The sequence below is a fragment of the Paramisgurnus dabryanus genome, chromosome 4 (genome assembly GCF_030506205.2).
Source record: "Paramisgurnus dabryanus chromosome 4, PD_genome_1.1, whole genome shotgun sequence".
Taxonomy (NCBI): domain Eukaryota; kingdom Metazoa; phylum Chordata; class Actinopteri; order Cypriniformes; family Cobitidae; genus Paramisgurnus; species Paramisgurnus dabryanus.
Window position 1 is genome coordinate 45263790 of NC_133340.1, and position 17156 is coordinate 45280945.

At 35.6% G+C, this 17156-nt stretch overlaps 2 protein-coding genes across 2 annotated transcripts; both read right to left on the bottom strand.

Annotated features, from left to right (window-relative positions):
- Nucleotides 1-5930: 5930 nt before the first annotated feature.
- kcnip4b (potassium voltage-gated channel interacting protein 4b) lies at nucleotides 5931-13778 on the bottom strand. Its single transcript, XM_065254807.2, has 8 exons — nucleotides 13555-13778; nucleotides 10337-10461; nucleotides 10162-10231; nucleotides 8038-8108; nucleotides 7457-7564; nucleotides 7189-7293; nucleotides 7052-7114; nucleotides 5931-6962 (listed from the first exon to the last, which is right to left on the bottom strand). Exons 1-8 carry the CDS (start codon nucleotides 13640-13642, stop codon nucleotides 6915-6917), a joined length of 678 nt encoding a protein of 225 aa, XP_065110879.1. The 5' UTR covers nucleotides 13643-13778; the 3' UTR covers nucleotides 5931-6914.
- Nucleotides 13779-15016: 1238 nt separating this feature from the next.
- LOC135736151 (ecto-ADP-ribosyltransferase 4) lies at nucleotides 15017-17053 on the bottom strand. Its single transcript, XM_073814418.1, has 4 exons — nucleotides 16412-17053; nucleotides 16149-16221; nucleotides 15303-16027; nucleotides 15017-15198 (listed from the first exon to the last, which is right to left on the bottom strand). The coding sequence occupies exons 1-4, from the start codon at nucleotides 16471-16473 to the stop codon at nucleotides 15096-15098; spliced, it is 963 nt and encodes a 320-aa protein (XP_073670519.1). The 5' UTR covers nucleotides 16474-17053; the 3' UTR covers nucleotides 15017-15095.
- Between the last annotated feature and the right edge of the window lie 103 nt (nucleotides 17054-17156).

Below are 17156 nucleotides of genomic sequence, written 5' to 3' on the forward strand. Positions count from 1 at the left end.
AGGAATAGTCTAGATCACTTACCATGAATTCTTCCTCACAATGGTATCCTCACAAAAGGAGCAATAATTGTGGCCAACGTGTATTTAAGAAAAACATTTTTTTATGGTCTGATTTCCCTCCCTCCACTTTAAAAATTTTTTATCAATGAAACATGGAATTTTGTGAATGAAAAAAAGAAGGAGAAACAATGCAGAAACAATGCAGATTTATTTTCCCAGATTTCTTTACTCATATTTACCAAGGGGATAATAATTTTGTCTTCAACTATATGTACCTCTGGGACACAAATATGAACTATTTAGATGTAAATGTGTACTTTTTGAAAGGGTACCGCTCCAGTGACAGCCAGGGACCATTTTGACCATTTTTCTGACAGGTATACAATACATTTCTTATAGTATTGTACAGGTGCTCTACAAGTACATTTACTGCAGTGTAATAAACTGACCTTACATTTTATACATGAATCATGCACACAAGAGCACAGTGAGATTAATTCTTCTTCCTCAATAGGGATCCTGCTGTCTGTTCCTCTGTTCTCTTTAAAAGGAATGGTATTCAGTGTTTGAGTCTTAATGTTAAACTTGTGTTTGTGTCCTGGAAGCCAAACACAACAGTGGGGTGGCTGTTTTCCATAGTGTGTGCTCTGTTGGCCTTATATTGGAACTAACAGTCTTACTGCCATTTATGTCGCAAATACAAAAACTGTTTTAATTAAAGTTGTCGTTAGTTCTTCTGTTAGTACACATTGTCTGACTACGTTTTACAATAGTTAAAAATATATATTACTGATTGCAGAATATTTTTATCTGAGAAAAGCATTTAGTTGTCATGTACTTTATGTCATGCGGCAAAAACATGTTGTCACTCTTATTATTGATAGACAACTGTTTCGACACTGGTTTTAACAGGCTGACCTTTGACTGACAAGACACATGTTGATCAAGTAAATATCTCCGCATGACAGAATAGCTTTGATATCTGATAGTTTGATATGAGTTGACACATGCATACAAGGCAGCACTTATGACAGCCAATCAGCCATGCTGTTAATTTTTTCCACTGTATGATCCTGCTTGCTGGACATCAGATCTTGTTAGTAAATTATACAGTGTTTGCTCATACATTTTACAATTTAACGCATTTAAAACCACATTTACATAAAGCATGACTTTCACTACTTAACACTTTTATTTTTTATTCATATTTGATGAGCTGCTGTTAAGATGAATGTGTAAAGAGGCACAATTAGAGTAAACAACAGCCAGTAAAGGGGGCGTTGGAATACCCTTTTGATTGCTCTATGTATTATTTACAGAGCACATAAATTCCTTATGATTTTACCTTTCATTTGGCTTGTAAGTGTGTGTTAGTACATGTTAACAATCTGCAAAGTTACAAATCCCAAAGTCTACGATAATGCAAGTTATCGTCTCCAACTGAAAGGAGGCCACATACTTTTTCAGGACTGTTTTTCACTAGTTTTGCAGTTGGCTAGGGTCATTGTCAATACTGGTAGCATGAGATGATTCCTGGACCTACAGAGGTTGTACATCAGCAAGTGCCATTGCCAGAAGGTTTGCTGTGTCTCCCAGCACAGTCTCAAGAGCATGGAGGGGTTTCCAGGAGACAGGCAATTATTGTGAATATCTCTGACTAATCAATCAGAAGCAGACTTCATGTCTGTGGTGACGTCCTCTAGTGGGCCCTGTGCTCACTGCCCAGCACTGTGGAGCCAGATTGTCATTTGCCATTAAACACCAGAGCTGACAGGTCCACCACTGGCACCCTGTGCTTTTTACAGATGAGCAGGTTTACACGGAGCACACTTGACATACATGTAAGGGTCCGGAGAAGGCGCGGAGAACGTAATGATGCCTGTAACATCAGTATAGATATCCAGCATGATATTTTTCCTTATTGAGATCTGATGTGTTTTCAAAGTGTTCCTTACATTTTTTACCAGTGTATTAACGTGAGCAGAGATTTATCAAGGAATTGCTATAGTGTGCCGGTTCATGATTCTCCAGCTGGTGAGCTCAGGTTTCTAGACCTCAGACATTTAATGTAGGGGTTCCCAAACTTTTTATTTCTTGACTCACTTAAGCAGGTGTATCTTAGGAACCACCACAATATTTTTACATGGGAAAAACAAACATTTGTTCACTTTTAAAAGAGAGTAGCTCTTATTTGAAATTTAATGAATGAATTATAAGTTTAATTGCATTACCAAAATACCTATATCATATTAAAATCTTTTTTCAATGCTAATCATGAATTGGCTGCAGCCAAGGGACTTTGCATGACTTATCTCACTTTGCCACCCACAAGTAAATCGGGACCCACAGTTCCAAAACCAACGTCCCCACATAGATGTTGACTGATGTGGAGAGTGTGGTAGACTGAAAGATATTATGTGTAAGCAATTCCTTGGCATGGCAAGTTTATTTGTAATGCACTTTTTATACACAGAGGTCATTCAAAGTACTTTACATAGAAATAAGAAAACAATCTAAGAGAAAAAAAAAGAAACAAGTAAAAAAAGAAACATTTAAAATAACAATTAAAAGAAAAGAAATGTGATAAAAAAAACCTGTTTAAATGTGTTTAAAAAAATAAAGCAGGAATAAAAGTTACAGGACTTAAAAGAGGAGTTAAAAGTGCAGTCAGTGTGAAGCAGCACAGTGCTCACTTTGTTAAATGCATAATTAAACAGATGTGTTTTTAATCTAGATTTAAAAGTGTCTACTGTTGAAGTACATCTGGTCTCTTCTGGAAGCTGATTCCAGCTACAGGTGGCAAGTTCTGACCTTGTTTTGAGTGAACCCTTGGTATAGTGTCACATTTTTTATTTGTTATGCCTAAGTTTATCATTAATGGTAGCATATATCGGTTCTCTGCCGTGCACAAGATAAAGGCACCAATCAGCAGTCATGTCATATTCTATATATCGTTTTGTATAGTAGTGTAATAAGCTGGAAAATAAATAATATGTCTATGACTGTGTGGGTCTGCACCTGCATTTACATACTCTATATATGCTTTGTTTAAAACATGGAAATTTCCACATCCACAATATAAAATCTTTAATGTTTTGAGTCACTAGTATGCAAGGGTACAGATTGTTCTCATGTATTTAATGTTTGGCTTTATTCATCTTTCCATTCATTCAGTTTTTTTATAGCGCTTTCCCCCACATTCACCAGCAGAGGTCCTCGTTGAGCTCTGATTTGAAAAACTTAAATCATTGAATATTTATCCGATACAAATTTGCTACAAGCATTGCTGTTTCAAGAAAATGCAAATGCAGCTTAAAGTTTATTGTAAATCCAAAAGGTACACAGAACAGAAACACGTGCAATAAAACAAAATAAACCAGAAGTGTTTTATCAACTAAACGTGAAGAAAGTATCTCCTCCTCCTGGTATGTATAGACGACCGATCTAGACCTGCTAAAAAAAAACAATAGACACCATCACAACAATTCTATTGGTTTTATTGGGAAATTTATTGGTTATAATGTAATATGGCCCAAAACACACTACAGTGTAATGGTTTAAATGGTAAAAGCTAATGGTTCCTATTTGTATTTTAAAGGAAACCATTAGAATTTTCTATAATGGTTTTATTGTTTTTTTCAGCAGGGTATATACATGATTAGTGGTATAGACCAATGTTAATTTTACAGCACTTTTAAGAATGTCTTTATTTTAATGCAGTAAGGCTATGAACTCTTAACTCAAGTATGTATTTAACTTTATTTTTCTTGTTTTCTTTATTTGGGGTTTTTAATAACATATAATTTGATAATTTGATAACAGAGTGAATGTCATACAGAGGAAAAGAGGATATGCCATTTCACTTAATTCTTAATATCCTTCGTCCTCTAAGGGTGAAGCTAAGACGCAAGGAAAGGAAGCAAGGAAAGGAAACGATGATGCACAAATAGGAATTGAGAAGCACCCCAGGATGCAGCCAGTAGAGCATGGAGCCAGGGAGAAGCCGGCGGGGCCAGAGACCATGGGAACAGAGAGTAGACAACACACACCACAGAGCTGTTGCAACCACAGGAAGCACAGAATGCAGAGGACATACCTCGGATACCCCTGGGACCACTGAACTTGGAATCACTGGACTTGGGATGTTTGGGACACCAGCTGCTTGCATGGACACCAGTGGAGTAGCTGCTAGATTAGATAACAGTGCCTTGATTAGACTCCTGTGCCTTGAAACTGCTATCTTGTCTGCGAACACTGGCCAATCTGGGTAATGTGTGGAACAAGGTCCAGAAAGTCCTGTGTGTGGTCATGAGCGTATTAACACCTTGTGGTGTCCCTGGGCAACAGCCCAATATGTGCCCCCCCCCCAGCCACATACTCACACAATTGATCACACAAGAATCCCTTACTTAATAATTTATAAGAATTTATAAGAATTAAACCTTTTTAGCAATTTACATATTTCACAAGGAAACTGTATAGATGAAACTGTTCTCTTTTGTCAAACAAAACACTTAGCATTTTAACATCATCTAGTTACCTGCTCACTGGTGTAATGTTACATTGCTTGTGCTGAACAATAAAAGGCAGTGATCCTACACAAATCCTCAAACAATTTACAACGGCATTTTTCTGGATTTTGAGGGTATATGATGTTTTTGAAATGTCCCTAACCAGTTTAGATAACAGGGAAAGTGCGGAAAGACGTTTCTGTGTCATTGTTGTCGATCATACAGAACGCGTTCATGGCAGTGAGAGGTTAAAGTTGAAATAGTCAACTCTTTGAGTTTTTAATTTCAATATTATTTCAATATAGGCAGATGGAACAGGGAACCAGAAACCAACATTCAACAAATACCCGACAAAGGACAAAAGAAACACTAGGGCAGGGTTCCCCAAATCTTAACCTAGAGGGCCGGAGAACTGTAGAGTTTAGCTCCAACCTTGATCAAACACACCTGAGCAAGCTAATCAAGGTCTTCATGATCACTAGAAAATCACAGGTGGGTAAGTTTGATTAGGGTTGGACCTAAACTAGTGTTTCGGCCCTCCAGGGTAAGATTTGGGGAACCCTGCACTATTGGGTATAAACAGAGTAATCAGGGCTAACTAGACACACCTGAGAAACAATCAACGCGCAACCCACTAGACAAATTAACTAGAAAAAAGCACTACAAACAGCGACAACAGAATTTCAAAATAAAGACTGGGAGACACAAGGATTGTGACAATTATATAACCACTAAGAAAACAAAGAGGACTGAACTAATCAAAGCACTAGTCTAATTAGAGTTGGTTGAGTATTGTTACTTTGTTTGTTTAATAAACTGCACCTGGGTCTTCATTTCATCTTCCCCTCATGAGTATTATGACAGTACTGGATATATGTATGATTTATAACCTTGTAAAAAATAGGACATAGGCTAGAAGGTGCCATGCCTACCAAAATGTGGGACATGACTTCCGAGTTTTATAGGGACATCTGCTCATTCTCTAGCTTAAGTGTTGGATCTAGTATGCCTAACTCTGGTCTCCCATACATTATAGGCCATATACTGGATAAAAAAAAGACAAAAAGCTTACAATCTTATTATTGGTACCCAAGTATAGAGTGTATTAGGGTCCATTTTTATAAAAAAAAGTGTTTTTCTGAAAAAGCTTTTTTAATATTTTGAAAAATATTCATAAATGTGCATAAAACAGAAATGATGCCATATCAGTTTATTCAGAAAACGTTATAGATGTGTCCCGATTTAAAGGCTGGATCCTTCTGAGAACATGAATTTCGACAGGCAAGTCAAGACTACAAGGTCGAACCAAATAAAGATGATCTAGCCTAGAAATGTCCAATTTGGGTCACCTGCTGTTCCCACGCACTGCATCCATCAGGACAAAGCATTCTATATTATTAAAGACTTGAAAAACTAATATTGAGACAGATTTTTTTATTTCATAGATCTTTTCACATTGCACTTCAAAATAGAATGTAGATTAAACTACGCAACAGTATATCAAATTAACCAACCTTAAACAAAGACAGAAGTAAACAAACAGAGTAATAGCTATTCATCTAAAAACATTATATAAAATAGTTGACAGGAACCACTCTTTTGTACAATACATACTTTTGATATTTCAAATATTACATCAATGATCTACAAGATTGCACTTACATGCTTTTACTTACAATAAATAGGTTTGAAATGTTTTTAGAAAATCTAGTTGTCATCAGCACATAATAAATTACAGGATGGGCCCTTTCTATCAGCCTGGGAAAAAATAATACATTTAAAAAATCTAAGCTTCAAAATAGAATGGCATTTATGGTCCCACTGTGATGCTTTCAGTCTTGGAATGCAGCTCTCGGAGGATACAACTACTGAATTGGGACACAATTGATCACCACAATAAATAAACAATAAATAAATCACCTATGTTGTTTTTGAAAGCAGCTGCCGTTCTACAACACTGCACATACTGTACTGTAAATTTGTTCTTTTACACTTAAACTTTTTCACGTAAACCTCTACAAACAAACATATATTCACCAATGAGCTCTCAATTTCATTTGGCCTTTGAAATTAGAGTATTAAAAATAACACTCAAAAAATGGTACTAAATATCCCAAAAAGTGGTTCACTGGCTTGTAATCATAGGGGAACCACTTAAGCTTAATATAGCACGGTGTAGATTAGTACCATATACAGTAGTTGTGCTATAGCTGTTCTGCATAGTTGCTATATAGTACTTTAAGTGGATTTAGAGTAAACAACAGAAATATCCATACTTTCCAGAAAGTTATAGCAATACTGCGGAATCCAAAATCAGTTCAAAAAAGACAAACAGCTGATATCTAACGAGTGTTGTGATAACCAATGATATCCAGCGGTGGTAGTGGAAATCCTGTCTGATATTCAGACCGCATTGTCAAAAATCTTAAGAGATTGCATGATATTTTCATCCTACAAACCAGAAGAACCAACATTGGTATCAATATGCATATCTGTTCTAATGAATAAACATATAAAAAGAAGGATTAAATGAACATTACTTTTTTGCAGCAGTCAATGAATTCATCAATAGTCACTACACCATCCTGGTTTATATCCATTTTCTGAGGGGAGAAAAAAATTATGAGCAGGTATTTTACAATTTTGAATGAATATGCATTCTGTGTAATAGCATTACTTGAAAGAACATCTTGACGTGTTGCCGTATTGCATCTTCTTTAAGCCGCGGATGGATAGATTTTCCCATCAAATCATAAATAGACTTTAATATATCCAACATTTCCTGAAACAAACAAACAAAAAACAGACACAGTAGACAGCACTCACATTTCAGACATTATTGATGGAATTCCACAAAAATATGGCATTGTCTTTGACTAAAAAAATTTACATTAGGAGAACCTCAAACTACATATTATGATTTAAATAATCTGTTAATTCCAAACCTCTTTGGTAATGTTTCCATCTTTGTTGATGTCATACAAATTGAAAGCCCAGTTCAGTTTCTCTTCAGTAGTGCCTCTCAATAGAACAGAGAGATCACAAACTAACTCCTGCAGAAAAACAGAAATAACCCTCTAACAGAGATCAACTCTCTCTATATAGTATATTCTTTTTATTGTTCACCTACATAGTGTTAAAGATAAATATATATATATATATATATATATATATATATATATATATATATATATATATATATATATATATATAAAACACATGAAAACTTTATCTATTGTGTAGCAACTTCTATCTAAAGTACTTCTTATTTATATATTTATTTATTTATTCATTTAGCTGAAGCTTTTATCCAAAGCGACTTACAATTGCTATATATGTCAGAGGTCGCACGCCTCTGGAGCAACTAGGGGTTAAGTGTCTTGCTCAGTGACACAATGGTGTATCACAGTGGTCGAACCAAAAGACCTAAAACGGTTCGCTATCTTCACCCCCTGCGCTATCACCACTTCTACCTAAAGTACTTCTATCTGAAATTCAGAAAATTAGTTAAGTTAAACATCCTTACCTCAAAACTAAGAGAGCCATTCTGATCTTTATCAAATGCATTAAAGAGAAAATATGCATAATTTGAAGCATCTGAAAAAGAAATAGTACAATCAGAAAAAACTGGTTTCAGAGATTTGGGCAGTTTCCCAGACAGGGTTTAGATTAAGTCAGAATTAGGCCTTAGTTATATTAGGACATTTATTTTTTACAAACTCACCTTAGAAATAGACACTACAGTGTGCATTTTGAGATAAAACAATAGCACTGATATATGTCAGAAATAATAGACGACAGGCCGTTTAATTATTCGAAAATAATGCACACCCAAGGTGGTCATGCGGCACAATGCGAAGCAGAGTGCCACAAAAAAAGAATCAACACCCATGGAACATTTCTTAGCCAATCAGAATAAAGCATTCTACAGGCCCGTGTAATTAGATATGTCAATGCAAGCTGTTTTCAGGTATTACTGTGGGATTGGGTATTAGGTCCTTTTCACACTGGCAGTTTAGTGCGATACTGGGCATGGTTTGCATGAAAAACTTGTAATGTCAAAGCTGTCATGTGAAGCTGGGAGCGCATAGGGGTACTGAACTCAAGATACCTAATTGAGGTGGTTTGAGCTGGGTTGCAATGGAACTGTGACGTGGTTCCCGTGAATGTGAAAGCACCTCATTTATCCAGGAAGTGGGGTAACCTGTGCATGTGTTTTCTTAGCCAATGACGTTGATCATTCGTTTCTACAATGCACTTTTACCATGACAACTGATGAATTCCGCATTCCAAAACACATATGTGCAGCTGTCGCTCTCTCTGCTGTGCATGATAACACCAACAAATAAAAAATAATAATAATATGCTGAGCCGCATCGTCTTTTACATTCTATTCTACGTGCGCATTGGCGATGACATGAGATTACACAAGTAAACCAGGTTTTTATTAAATCGAGTGAGTGTGAAACCAGACCAACGCAGCAGGAACACTCACACTCGGGCACGGGCCACACCAAACAACCCCAATATGAAAACAGCCTAAGCTCTGTGCGGGACACCACCCCTAAGGGCGCACTCACATTATCCAAACTGCGCCCGAGTGCAACCACTCACCTTCATCTGCCTTTGTAAAAACCTTCTGATGCAGTAGCAGGGTTACGTGACTGTCTGAGATGCCCAAGCGACAGATCAACTAATCAATATGACAGGTATGTGAGAGGGCTATATTTCATTGTGCCCAAAATAACTCAGAATTAAAAAACACAGACTTAACATTACGATAGACTCCAATGTTAAGAGAGTGCTCTAAAACAATTGCATCTTAGAGCACACTTACATTATACACTTACTTACTTCCTTAGAAGTACGCAATAACACTGAACCTTCGTCATTAGGTGCGATTTTGTTCTGAAGAAAACAGGAAGTAAGCTCTTTCAACACTGGAGCCCATCGTAATGTTAAGTTTGGGGCTTCCATTCAAGTCATTTGGAACGCTACAACATGCAGCCCACTTATGGCAAAGTCGATCTTTGGCTTGCGCCACTTAGACTTTCACATAACTGTCCTGCATACATTAGAAGGATTTTACAAAGGCAAAAGTTAATGACTTTCGCACAACTGACTTCTCTCCTTTTGAAGTGTGCCCTGGCACAATTTGCAATCACACTGCGTATTCGCCGCCTGAGCCCAAGTGAACCCTGCTCGAGCCCACCTTTGCAAACCGGCCAGGGCAAGGTTAACTAAACCGTTTCCTGGAATGGTATGGAGTGATTAAACGAACCAAGCTTTGGGGGTCAAACACACTTGATTTAGTTTGGATAAAGTGAGTGCGCCCTATATTAAAAAAAAATCTATAAGTGCCTGCTTTATTACAAATAAAACCTGTTTAAATAATTGGTTTGTAAATGTTTTTTAAGGTTTTTGTTTACAAAAAAATGTGTTCTTCCTAGTTTCATATATTTCATATGTTATAATATTACTATCTGTTAAAAAAGTCATAAGTCTTAGGGTGTCTTCCTAAGATAGCAAAATGCCATAACATTGTGTGAAAAATCATACCAGAGTGAGGAGACAACGTATTTAGAAGCGGGTTTAACTCCAGGCAATAAAAGGAGGACACAAATGTTACAACACCAAAGAGATACCCAACCTCCCATTGGGAAGAACACAGCATAGATGTTTTTAAATGTGTCCTCATTCACGACTCCACTCGGACAATCCTAGCAAAAACAAAACCAGACAAAAATATATTTTCTTAGCACTAAAATGTCAATATCATTATTTAATATCTACTAGCAGGAGCGTGTGTGCAACTGAACTCTCACATTCTTGAATCCTCTGTAGAGTAGCTGTAACTCTTGTTTAGTAAAGTGGGTCTGGGACTGCAGTTGTTCCAGATTTTCGCGGTGGTACTGCTCCGTTGTGCTCTCCTGGTCTTCGTCCTCATTATCTGTAGCACAGGCACAGCTGCCATCATTTATTTGGGCAAATGACTTTGTTTTTTGGAAAATCATTTTTTTCTGTTGATAGTGACCAGACTGCATCATCATTGTGAAACAACAAGCCACTGACACAAAGACCTTTATCTTTAATTATGAATCCTGGCACTGACAGGTCAAGTGCCACTAATTACACAAACGCTTGCCTTTGTCTTAAATAATGAAAAGAGAGTAGCATTTATAGTTCGCTTTGTGAGGTCTATGTTTTCTTTCACATGGCATTAACTGTGCACAGTATCTCTGATTTGAGTGGGTTAGCCTAGAAATATTAAATCGTCGGACCCCCCGTCTGGGGGATTGGGGATATCTTCTGCTCTACTTCATAATAATCTGTTCAAGCAATTGATGCAAGGAAGCCATATGTGCAGAAACGTGTGAACATTTAGTTTAACTGAGCAGCTGTCAAGTAACACACTACGCTCATGATATGGCATCAGGAAAGAATTTTTGTGTAAAAGCCCCTTCTAAACTACTGTAACAGCATTTAGCAGCTCTTAAATATGTGCAGGTCATATTCATTACACAAAAGGCTCATTAAAGTGAGGGTTTGCTGGCCTATTTCAGTGTATTTTATTAAATATTCACTACGGTGCCTCAGCAGGTCATCAGGTAACTAAAGACAGCAGCAACACTGAGCGGTGTCTCCTTTAGGGCACTTGAAATACCTGTCCCAGTTTCTCATGAAAAATGTCCTGCACATTGCTAGTTAGGTCAATGTCTTCAGTTGAAGAGTATTTTACAAAATATGTTCGGAAGAAAATCCCTACCTTTAAACATCCGTGTCCATGTATTGTAACGAATAAACAACATTTACAGAAAATAAAGACAATGATAGCAAAATTTTAAGTCTTGGAAGCCAAGACTGCTTCTGTCTCCTAAATTTCTATTCATTTTAATTATGACAATGATTTTCACATTCTAACCATAGACAACTATTTGAAAAGAACCTAAACCAGCAAGGTCACATTTAAAAGTAGAAATAAGATGTTTGTGATGTATGGGAAAGATCCTAAGTGACAAGTGTAAAATGACTGTACAGTGAACAGTGAGAAAACACAACAAGCCTTTTTTTACAACATTTAGACCTGGTTTCAAAGACAAGGGTTAGATTAAACCAGGATTACAGTAGCTTTCTCTGGAGTACATCAACTTTAGCTGCCAAAATAACCACTTAATGTTGGATTAAGTTTTACAAACCAATCCTAAATCAGAAAAAATTCCAGTACCTGCTCCTGCACAATTCACTACACAGGAACACAAGAGAATGAAAGCTGTTTGTGTGCCATATCTACAATGTCTAGTTTTGGATGTAAGATCAGTATCAGGGAAAATGCTATGCCTAATGGTATCAAGCTTAATTAAAAAATTGATATGAAATAGCATTATAAAACTAAATCAATTGTAAGTCATTTTCGACATAACAACATGGTGTTTTACTTGTAAATTTGAGTTCAGTATTGAAACTCGGCACTCTATATCTCCATATAAACTTTATAAAACCTAAAAAGGTTTTGGTGGCCTGAGAAACATGTTTTTAAAAACAATCCAGATGGATTTAATTTTGTGTTACAAACTGTTAATTATCCTTGACATATTTGTCTATATACTTGAACCTTGTGCCATAACCCTGGTCTCAAATGTACAAAAATGAACCTAAAAGCCAGATGAAATGTGGCTGATAATTTCAACTAAAAAAAGATACTGGTGTCTGCAATGCTTAATTTATGGGATTATTAAAGGATCATCAATGTATTATGGTCGGCTATGGAATGATGGAGTGTGTAATTATATTTAGTCCCACAAGGACATGAAGCATAGCCAAGGGAAGATGAAATTAATTAGAACTCTCATCCACAGAGTTTAGACTGTTAATGATTCACAAGTACTGCAATTTCAATATGTAGAAAATATAAGGTAAGAAAACAGATTACTGAATATGATTTTTTGCAACTAATTAAAATGATAACTTCATTAAATCAAAATAAACTACAATCTAAACTTACCAGCCTCACAGTGTCAAATATAAACTTAAATGAAAATTAATCCACCAATAACGCCATTAATTGAAAACATATGATCTGTTACTTCATCTACTTTGGCTGACATATATATGGTGTGTCTTGCTTATCTTTGTTGTATATGTGTGTATTATTCATATAAAGACTTAATTTATATCTGAGGTATTACAACAGTAAGCCAGACTCTATGGGTATAAACATAGCTCTGAACTTACTGAGCAAGATAGATCTACAACTCTCATATTAAATATTCTTAAGTAAAATATGTAATAGAAGCCTTCAGGAATGTAGAAAGTATAAGGGATGGATAGTAAAATGACTGTGTGAAAAGAGTAAAAATGTATTATTTTGAATGGTGTAATGGTAAAGTTAGTTAGACAAACAATGCACATTGTCATAGAATTGTTTCAGAACTTATGGTGAGATTGGTTTCTGACCTGTGTTACTTTCATTTGTATTTTAATGCAGATACTTTTTGCCAACAACTTGTTACCATTTTTATCTTTAAATAAAAGCTGTTCTGATCTGGAAAACATCACAATGTTTTTAAGAGGAATTCTAACTTAAATTGTATAACTGTAACATGTAACTCGCCCTGCCATTAAGACAAAGGTTAAACCTTTTGTTTAAAATCTACCCTTAAAATATAGAGTTGAGCTTAATCTATCTGAAGGTTTTATTGGTATTACTTATACACTAAGAGCTATTTAGAAGTATGTTAATAATTTCATAGCCATGTGGAAGATAAAAGGTACAAAAAAATTAAGACACTTTTGAACTAGGTTTTTAAAACCAGCATATTATTGGTGAGCTGAAGAAATGTGTTAAAAAAATTTAGAATAGTTACTTGAACTTATTTTGCCTGTTTGTGTAAGAGACCAAGCCGGTTTTCTCTTTCTGCGATCACTTCATAAAAACATTTATTAAGATTTTACCAAACATTACCTTATTAAATAATGCTTAATATAAAATGTATATTAAAATAAAAAATGCACGGTAGAATCATAGTGATGAGCATGAGTTTACCTGAGTTTAGAGTTCCTGTGATCAATCGAGCAATATGCTGAGTGAACTTGATCAACTGACGCCTGCATCGTCGCCGCCGGCTGCTCATTGTCAGTCTTTTAAGATATGGACACAAATGCGAGTATAATGTTCAGTCAGGATTGTTTTGATTATTTGAGCTTTGCATGAGATTCAAGGGTGGCTAGTGACGCTGGAAGGTGTAAAAGAGCGTGAGCGAATCATTTTCCATTCTCTCTCTCTCTCTCTCTCTCTCTCTCTCTCTCTCTCTCTCTCTCTCTCTCTCTCTCTCTCTCTCTCTCTCTTTAATCGGTGTTTTTTTCTATTATTCAATAAAAACGCACCCACCCTCTCTCCACCCTCCGATTATTTTTGTAACATAAATTAATAAATATATATTTTTTGCTCATATAGCCTAAATCTAATACATCTACTCGTTGTTTAAAGACCATCAGTGGATTTGCTTTCTAGCTACCTATTTATAAAGACTAGTTGTCTAGTGTTTTACAGTAAAAATATGAAACACTAAGGAGTAATAATGATTTAATAAATACAGCATACTTATTTTTAAATAACGCCCTCTGTGGGTTTTAGGTAGTAATAATATGACATTAATATGCTGTATTCTAGTGTCTCTACCCAGGAAGCCATACACATTAACATGCAGGGCTGTCATTATTGATTGTTTTATTATTATGTAACTTTATTTCTGACACAAAGGTCCATATCAAAAAGAAAACATACACTCTAAAAATGCTGGGTTATTTTCAACCCAAATGGATGTTTGATGGATGCAGATGAACTCCTACTAAATTTGACAGGCATTAGTTTTGATATACAGTACATATACCAATTATAAAACAGCCATATCAGATATAGATGAAATTAATATTTTTTTCCTCTAACTGAAAAAATGCAGTAAAGCGCTTTAGACACATCTAAAAAAATAATATTAACATAACATACAGAATATTAACATTATGCATTTGTAAGTTTATTTTGTTCATATTCTTGGCAATATCAAGCTTTAGGGAAAGAGTAGACCTAAGACCCAAGACATTTAAAGTAATAGTTTACGCAAAAATTCTGTTCAGATAACTAAGAATTCATATCAAACTATAATTATCCTGATAAGCCTATATATTGGCATGTTGCTATATATTGGTAATCAAGTAATATGGTGATCATTTGGATGATTTTTTTAGAAGTTTACAATTAAAATTCAAAGCTCATTTTGCAAAACAACTTTAAATGATAGACATGACCTTTGTCTGTCAAGTTCACCATCCCCAGGTGAATACTGAAAATGGTATAAACTGTCATCATGTAATAACTGTGGCAAATAGTGACAGGCCTACTGGAAAATTAATGCATAATATAAATTCCAAATATTATATCTAATTTTAGAAAACAGTTCCAGACAACAACATGGTATTAAAAATTGTCATTTTAAAACACAAAAGAAAACTGGGTATTTTTTAAAGAAAAGGAATGATGCTTTAATTTTTTAGGAATCTTCAAGACAATACAGAATCATTTATATATTACAGAGCCAGTGTGTATATGCACACCATCAAAAAGGGAGTCATCACGTTCATTAAACTGGACCTCAGCAAATTAGAAGAGGATTCATCAGATGTGGACGAGCTTTAGACAAAGAAAAAGAGCAACTTAAAGTCAGCTTATCATAAAAATTCAGCCATAATGAGATTTATATGATAAACAAGCCTTTACTACTATCCTCTGCTTACCTGAACAGGTGGCTACAGTCGAAGGACCTGTGAGAAGCAGATGGCTTTAAGATGACCATTGTAACTTCTTCATCTTTGGGGCCAACTTTCCTGATGTCTTCAACATCAAAAGCTTCCTCAGGGGATATTAGCAGATCGATTTCCTCTGCCTTACACCCACTTTCATCAAGACTGACCACAGTACAAGAAGTGATGTTAAAAATGGTCCCATCGCTGTCTACTGCATCCTCATTTGCAAGACTATACTCTAGTTGTGCTGGATAAAATCTCCCAAATCTGATTAAATCTCCAGGCGCTATATTGTACTTTTTCTCTGTGCCATAATACACATTATGACACGTTGTGTTTTCTTTGCGTAAAAGTTGCATGCCATCTGTCAGTAGGAAGTGAAGAGATTTGAAGGAAAACTGATCTTGGTACATTGTGATGTTCGTGCCCTTGTTATAAAGTTGTGTGTTGAAAGATTTAAGAAATTTTTTATTAGCTTTTGCATAGCTCTTCAATGCAGCCATGTGCTCTTGTGTTCCACCTGGAATCTTCTTCCCACATGTTTCATTAGCTTTCCACATTGACTTAAAATCTTTATTGTTGTTGAGCTCTTTTTGCAGCAGACCTCCTGGTTTTATGACTCTTTGAAGCATCTTATCCCCACATTTTTTGTAATCCACAAATTCAGGAAACATGTCTAATTTTATCACTTCATCAGCTATAGCCAATAGCACCTTCTGAAATTGGGATCAAATCATAGCAGAAGTTACAAAAATGAACTTTTAAACCCCACAAATTGTGATTAGTAGTGTAAACACTTGTTATGTAATTATGATATGTTGTATATAACAGGCTTACACTGTAGTAAAGTACAAAGACCAATGCAGGAAATCGCATGCTTCCCATTGTATCAGCTGGTGTACGAACTTGTCTAGATAAAAAATAATGCAAGAAAAAAAGATTTAAAAAATAAAGTTGGTGAATGTATGTGTATCAAATAATTTGAATAAAAGTATAAAAAGCATGTATCTACACAAAGAAATCATGAAACAACATAACATGAGGCAAAGCCAACCTTCTTGGCTTCAGAAAAATGTTTGGTAAAAAAAATCTGAACTTACCGTCTTAAGATGGCTGGTACTTTAAAGGCTGATAAACACAGAATCAGATGATCAGAGACCATGGAACTGCAGAGTGTTCACTGACTGCCAAAGATTTTGCAGGAAACCTTATCAGGGCAGAGCTCTGCCTTTTCCTTCCTGCGGTTTCAATCTCGGAAACCAGCAGTAAGCAAAGCTAACCAGTCCAAACATTTTCCCTAATGGTTTGAAGAGGCAAAACAATAATTCATGCGGAGGAAACAATTACCTAGTGTAATAAAGGAATACACATATAATTTTGGGTATTATGTGCAAGACCAATAACGCAGTTTGTGAATGACAGGCAGAGATTTATTGATGGTGCATGACGTGGCACGGTCTTATTATTTTTCCCCTGTGCAGGATGCATAACCTAAATTCCTTTCCAATGAATGTCCCTAAAAACAGTGTTTTGGTAGTACAACTTTAAAGAGCCAACTATCAAAGATCATTTCATTGTATAGGAACAAACAATGGTGCACATTTAAAGATTTTTAACAGTTCTCTTTAACAGTTTGACTGTCACTTGTCACTGTCTTCTTTCATTGTATAGAAATTACCAGCTGCAAAACATTTTTGACATTCTACAATTTCTTTTTAATTTTACAAAAGAAAGTCATGGTTTTTGGAACTGGTAAATTTGAATTTAATTGACAAAGTATGAGATAAGACAATAGAGTTCCTTACTGTACGAGTCATGTTTATGTAAACTGGTCTATAAAATACT